This window comes from Dryobates pubescens, chromosome 9 (assembly GCF_014839835.1).
Source record: "Dryobates pubescens isolate bDryPub1 chromosome 9, bDryPub1.pri, whole genome shotgun sequence".
NCBI lineage: Eukaryota > Metazoa > Chordata > Aves > Piciformes > Picidae > Dryobates > Dryobates pubescens.
The window spans coordinates 15,060,491-15,067,701 of record NC_071620.1 but is presented as its reverse complement, the minus strand read 5'-3'; the positions used below and the strand labels follow the sequence as shown (position 1 = coordinate 15,067,701).

The 7,211-nt window shown below is 39.4% G+C and overlaps 1 protein-coding gene across 1 annotated transcript in view; it reads right to left on the bottom strand.

The window, feature by feature from the left end:
* Window positions 1–4,157: 4,157 nt before the first annotated feature.
* The window catches only part of VAPA (VAMP associated protein A), a 31,672-nt gene continuing 28,618 nt past the window's right edge, over window positions 4,158–7,211 (bottom strand). Inside the window, exons 5-6 of the mRNA XM_054164172.1 lie at window positions 5,537–5,713; window positions 4,158–4,374 (exon numbers count right to left, since the gene is read on the bottom strand). Of these exons, the coding sequence (XP_054020147.1) occupies window positions 4,216–4,374; window positions 5,537–5,713 (336 nt within the window). The 3' untranslated portion in view covers window positions 4,158–4,215. The remainder of the gene's footprint in view (window positions 4,375–5,536; window positions 5,714–7,211) is intronic.

The window sequence follows — 7,211 nt, the reverse complement described above, 5'->3', positions numbered from 1 at the left end:
TACACAAGACCTCATTTCCATGCAACCTTTTGTCACTTAAAGGGCAAACAAATAAAGGTGATGACACCATGGCTACCTCTTGCTTTTGGAGCCCTGCTAGAATCAGCAGTCCTTAAGCACAAGCAATCTGTGCTCAGAAAGAACACATCAGACCAAGTTTGATCAGATACTTGGTTACATCAAGTGTCCCTGGAAAAGAAATTGACAGGAAATAAATTGATCTAATTTAATCCTCATTAGTTTCAGTGCTTCCTACAGGAGCCTGAGCCTTTGTGAAAACTGGGTCCTGTGTAACTTCCCTCTCCTGTCCAATATTAAAGTGTGCCACCAGAGCAAGCCGCCACAGAAACTCAAAACGAGCAATGCCAGAGCCTCCCTGGCAGCAGCGGTCAGTACCACACAAGGACATGCCCTCCAGGAGACACAGGAACTAGCGCAGAAAGCAAAGCAACGTGGCTAAAAAGATGAGCTACCGTTTCAATCCCACCTGCAAACGCGAAGAGCAAGGCAGTGCAATAATACAGTAGCTGTTGCTGAGGGCTGCTGTGTAACTGTGGAGCTTTCATTCCATCTTTTGACAAAGACTGCAGCAAGTCACTTCAAGCACCTGGGGACTCCAAACAGGAGAAAGAAAACTCTTAGTCATGACCATTATAAATCCCCACAACCCATCAGCATCCTCAGGTTTGCCCTCTCTTCTCTTCACTCCAACACTGAACCTTCATGCTCCTTGCCAGCAGTACCCAGAAACAGGGCAGTGAGGGACACCTATCAGGACTTTACAGAATGAAGAGTCAAGGAGAGGTTCCAAAATAAAAGGGACACTTACCGCATTTTTAATGGTTTATTAACACTTCAACTTTTAATATGTTTGAAGAAGGCCTGAAAGATAAATTTTGCTTATTGGCTTTGTCTTTCCCCTTTGGCAAAATGCCACCTTCCACCTCCTCCCTCCACCCTACCTCCTTCCAAGAGGATAATGAAGTTCCAAGCTAGTGTTTGGTTGCTTCTTATATGCAAATTTGTTTCAATCATAGCAGCAGAAACATGCAAGCCTGGACCTCAGTGTTTGTCAACAGCTTTTAAAGAATGTGTAGAAATGCACCAAAACCTTGTGCATTGATATAAATAACTGTTTCTCCAATGAACTTCATATATGTATATTTTTATACTTTTTAAATGGGTTACATTTGGTGCTCAGAATTACCAGAGCAGCTATATCATCTATTTCACGAAGCTTCTTTAAATGTTTTCTCCCTGACCCATCATTACTCCCCCTTTTTAAAGTGCTATATCCATTCAAACTTTATTCTACACTTGTTCTGTCTCGCCCTTTAAAAAAACAAAAAAAAATCATGAGGGCAACCTGCAAAGTGTATTGAACTGAAGTTACACATTAACCATCACAACAACTTTATGGGCATCACCCTACTGGGAGCAGAGGATAGACTGCATTTCCCCGTGCTTACGTGCGCCGGTAAGCAGGCAGAGACAAAGCAAAAAGTTCTAACCAATCGTTTCAGGAACAAAGACAAACAATTTAATCCATATTACAGAATTTCACTGAATACAGTTGATCTCATCCAAAGTGACTCCTGAGAGCAAAAAGAGTTAATTTGTTTGGTTTTTTTCAGCATTACATTTTATATACAGCTAGGAAGGGATTACTGGACACCAAGACAGCCTCCTTATACCATTACTAAGTACACTGGTGAAGAGACCACCGCACCCCTTTCACTTTGAAGACATTACTTAAGTCACGTTCTACCACCACCTGTTTGTTAGTTATAACTGAGAAGAGTTATTTCAATCTGACTTCAGGGTTGTTTTGGGTTTTTTTGTTTGGTTTGGTTTTTTTTAACCACCTTATTTCTGCCACCAGACATCAAAATCTCATTCAGCTGCACCAAGTGATGATTCTTCTTTCTGCTCTCCAAGTGCTAGCTACCCTTGGAAACCTCCACATTCTGTGCTCTAAATGCTTTAACATCTTCCAGAGGATTGATTTTAATTTTTAGTTTTTCCCTTCAACACAGGAGTATCTATGCTCTGTCTGAAGCAAACTACATCCTGCACACTATTGCTTTTGTATTTTCCACATAGGAACAGGCTATGAAAGTTTTTGACGTGGCAATGTTCTGTTACAGGGAAGGGGGGAGGAAAAAAATACATCAGGAGGATTATTACATCATTCTGAACCAGTGGAACCAAAATAATCAAGACCTCTTAACATGTTGTGGGGTTTGTTTTTGTTTTTTTTCCAGTCACTGGGATGGAAGGAGGCTTGAATGCAGACACTGGAACAAGTAATTGAGAACATCTGTGCTTGCATGCTCAAGTGCAAAGATAAGCAGTATTTGCATTTTCTTCATCATCTTCCTTGCACACGGGCAAGATGTTATAAAAGAAGTTTATCACCAGGAGCAATGACAGAATGTGATGTAATTGTGAGTTTTCTTCTTTAAAAATCAAACAAACAACAACAACAACAAAAAGCACTGGAAATCAAAAGGCAACCAAGATCATGTACATCTTCTCCAGAACATTTTGGTCAGCTACACATGATGTGCGTATACTGAAGTCTAACACACTTAGCTGCACCACATCTAGTCAAGCTGCCCAAGACAGCACATACATTTTGCTTGCAGCAGTATTCCCCCTTTCCACATTTTTTTCAGTTGATAAGTAACCCTCTGGATTTGATTATTCAGAAGTACAGGGAGTATTTTGCTCCAATGCTGTTTGGTTTTATGACATGCTCAGATGAGGCAAGACATGAGATTAAGTGCAGGGAAGCATTCCAGACCCCCAAACAAGGCGTTCTGTAAAACTTAGCAATACATGGCTAAATAGTTAGATCTGCCAAGAGCTGCATCAAAATGATTTTTGCTTTCAAAAGGTGAGCAGCTGAGGCTCACTCAGCAAACATCAACTCTTCTGCATCACCAGATTCACTGTGGGTGCCTGAATGGTTCAGCTTGAACTTTGAGCATCTGCTGCAATAAAATTACAAACCCTGTAATTTAATGTATGTGAATTAGGTAACCCCATGAAGTCAAAGAACAACGTTAACTCCTGGAAGACACCCAGAAGATCCAAAGGTGGAACAGAAGGTTGATTATTACACTCCCACATAATCCACGCAAGTCGTTAATATATCGAAAACATTTGTGTCTGGTACTTGTACCTGCTGGATATCCAAATTAATCTGTCTGAAACCACGTTTGATAACCATCGTCTCTGTAGCTGAAAGCAGCCAGAAAACAGATTTTTTTTCAACAAATGGAAACCCTTTTTTTTTTCCTTTTAAACCCCCCAAGCTTCAATTACAACAGTCTAAGCCAGAGACTTCAGCAAATAAACTTCAAAATAGCCACTTGTTACAAGTAGTAAATTACCATGAACAATGAACTTGTTAGGAACCCCTCCTAAAAGCATGACACACACAAACAGGCTATCCAGCAGAAAAATCTGTTAACAATTTTATTTCTTTTGTAATGTTAAATAGTATGGGACATGACTGGAAGGATGAAGAACTCTCAACAACGCCTCACAAGGAATAAGAAAGAAATTCTGCTGTGATATTAGCAAAGTAAGGTAAGGAGAAAATTTACACAGTAAGAGGCACCATTTCCCCCAGAATACCTCTTGTCATATTCCTGAATGAGTGGGATTAGCAATCTAATAAATCTTTTTTTTCTTTCCAGAGGTAACAGCAACAGATAAAATTTTAAAGGATTATTAAAATAACATTTACAAGACTGAACAAATTTCTGAATCCTTATTAAAACCACAGAAAAGAAAAGAAAAAGAACAATTCTTTTTTTTTTTTTTTTTTCATTTTTTATGAACTTTATGATAAAGGACTGACTGTGCAACTGACACCTGCTATTGATGACAATGTACAATTTTGTCCAGGAGCCAAACAGTTTGTCTTGTCAGAGTGTTTTCTAACCGTGCGAGATCATGATGCTGTACACAAAACAAAACACCAAAAAAAAAAGAAGAAACACATGGCCACTTGGGCCACACTACCAATGAAGTGGTAGGTAAAACAAATCCTTTTTCTGGCCAAAAAAAAAGAAAAAAAAAAAAGGGGAGGGGGGAGGGGGGGGAAGGAGAGAGACCCAAAAAAAAAAAAGGGGGGGGTGGGGAGGGGAAGAGGAAAAAAAAAATATGAAGCTGCATTTTGCATGCTTCTCTCACTCATTCTTTCTACAAGATGAACTTCCCTAGAAAGAATCCGATGAAAATGGCTGCAATTACAACAAGAAGTGAAGGAAGAGAATTAGAGCCGTTATCTCTGATGGCCAAAGCTGTGGGGGATCCAGATTTATCCGAGTGCGCTACCTTTCTGAGCCTCAAGCCTTCATCCTGAGGTTGCAGGGGAAGAGGGGAAAAACAGATGGAAGAAACAAGATTTACCAAGACATCTACTTCACAGTTGTAAAAACTGAACTCAAAGGCCAAATTTACTGCTGGACCTTTAAATAAAGTTTAAAAGAAGTAAGATCAGACCACACCAAAATATGAACATGGTGAGCCCCAGTATTTCAAATATGGACAGATAACCTGGTTGCTCTCCATGCTCTGGTTAAGAATTACTCTGAAATTCTTGCTAGGCACAGCAAAGGTTCCTGATTTTACTTACTAATTAGCAGTAATTCCTTACTTTTAAGGAGAAGCCTCTGCTTTGTGCAGCGTCTCTCCAAATATCCCTATGCCACAGGTGTGGACAGTCTTTTTTCTCATGGTTCTTTAAAGGCTGCCATGGCCAAATCTTCAAATAGCAAAACGCAAATGCACAGAAAAATCACAAGCCACAACTTGCCTGGGTACAGGTTAATAAATGGCACCTTTACATCAAGATACTGGCAAGTAGTTTTTGCTTACCTCCTCTGGCCAAACAACTGTTCTTGTTCCCTAATAATTTGTGCCCCTTTCGATCTCATTTACTTCTTCTTAATAACACTATTATTCAAAGCTACTATGCTATCTCTGATTTAGAGTTGAGGTAACTGCTACTAATTTGGTATCTCTGATTTAGGCTTGCAGTAACTGCTATTTTTTTTTTAATTTAATTAATCAAATATATGAATTCATATCTCTGATTTAGTCTTCAACAAAGACCACCACAAATAGGACCTAGACTTGAAGTAATGGTTACTAAATTGGTATATCTGGATTAAATTTATAGTAACTGCTACTAATTTGGCATCTCTGGATTAAATTTACAGTAGCTGCTACTAATTTGGTATCTCTGATCTAGACTTCAACTAAGAGCACCATAAATAGGATCATTTCATTTAATAAAATCATGTAGCTTCAGTATCTCATCTGTGACCAACACAAAGCCTCAATCACTGAGAAGTTCAAAACATAAGGTCAATAAAATCCTACTATAACTCAATCCTGACAATCACTAGCAGTTGTCACAGGTAGTTGCAGCTACCTCCTGGAATACACATCTGGTGGCCTAATGACAAGCCAAATCTTTCAATCAAGAGATCAATACAAGCAAGGAAGCAGAACTTACTCTCAGGTGCCGATTTTCATCCGTCAGCTTCATAATCTCTGCTTGAAGTCTTTTGCACTCCTCCATTAGCTTCCTTGTTTCAGTGTCATTAAGTGAAACACTATGTGATTTTGGCATCGGGCCATCCTGCTTAGATGTATTCAGGACTTGGGCGGGTTTGCTTGCATCTATGTCATTCTACAAACATTAAGAAGGGCACAGAGAATTTTACTTACCTAGAAAAAAACAATGACCCACAGCTTGAAAGTGAAACAATCCAGCTACTAATACAGTGCAAGGAAGTTTGTGTTTACAGTAATCTGAATAAAACCTTCAGGGGTTTGGAGCACCTCTGCTATGAGGACAAGCTGGGGTTGTTCAGCCTGGAGAAGAAGGTGGCTCTGGGGAGACCTAATAGCAGCCTGCCAGTACCTGAAGGGGCCTATAAGAAGGATGGAAAGAGAATGTTTACAATTGCCTGCAGTGACAGGACAAGGGGCAATGATTTCAGACTACAGAATAGATTCAGACTGCATGTTGGGTACAAGTTCTTTACCATGAGGGTAGTGGAACACTGGAACAGGTTGCACAGGGAGGTGGTTGGGGCCCCACCCCTGGAGATATTCAAAGTGAGGCTTGACAGGGCTCTGTGCAGCCTGATCAAGTTGAAGATGCCCCTGCAGAGAGGGTGAGACTAGATGACCTTTGGAGGACCCTTCCAACCCAGACTATTTTATGATACTATGATTCTGTTGTCAGTTCAAGTATTAGCTCCATACTAAAAAGCAGCTTCATCTAGTTGAAGATGTGGCTGCCTGTGGCAGAGGGGCTGAAGCTGCCAAATTATACTCGCATGCATCTGAAAAATATCTCTACATGGCACTCCATGGTGTGTATGAAAAAAAATGGTTGTAAAGACAGCTACTGGACAGCTGGCAGCCTTCACTGAGACCCTTTATACATGTAAATAATGAAAATTTCAAGTATCAGGCAAAGAAAAAAAAAAGAAAGAAAGAAAAAATATGGTAATGCAGAAGAATTTTGTCATAACTGTCAGTTATGTAGAAGTTTGCAGAATAACTATTACCTTAAATATAAAGCAACACTAACAGATCTTCACTCTACATACAATGAAACTGTCATCTCCTACACAACTGGAATAGATTGTGTCTGAAGGTATAAAAAGAGGTAATTGGGATTTTTTTTTTTTGGTCTGATTATATTTTTATCAACACCATAAAAAGGGCATTTAGGAGTCCCAAAGCACACATTAATTTCTAGCCTTTTCTTTTCTACTTCCTTTTCTAACTCAGATGAATTAGAAACAGACTTTTTAAACCTTAAAAAAAAAAAAAAAGGCATTTAATACTTCAAAAAGCAAGCTCTGCAATCCACTTTTCATTGCATGCAAGACTCAAGCGTCTCCATTTTTAATCTGGCAGCAATAAAATGCTAAAATAAGGTAATGATAAAGATAATGGGTCTGTTTTTTTTTGTATAGTCTCCATTGCTGGAGGTTTTTATGATCCAGTTAGACAGGTTGCTCCATTTCTGAGGAAAGTTCTGGACCTGATGGTATTTCAACATGCCTTTTCGACCTGGGCTGTTCTCTGGGCATCCTCCAGAAGTTACATCCTGAACATCTGTGTGGCCTGATTTAATATCAATTGCTACAATCAATGTAATCAATAAATCA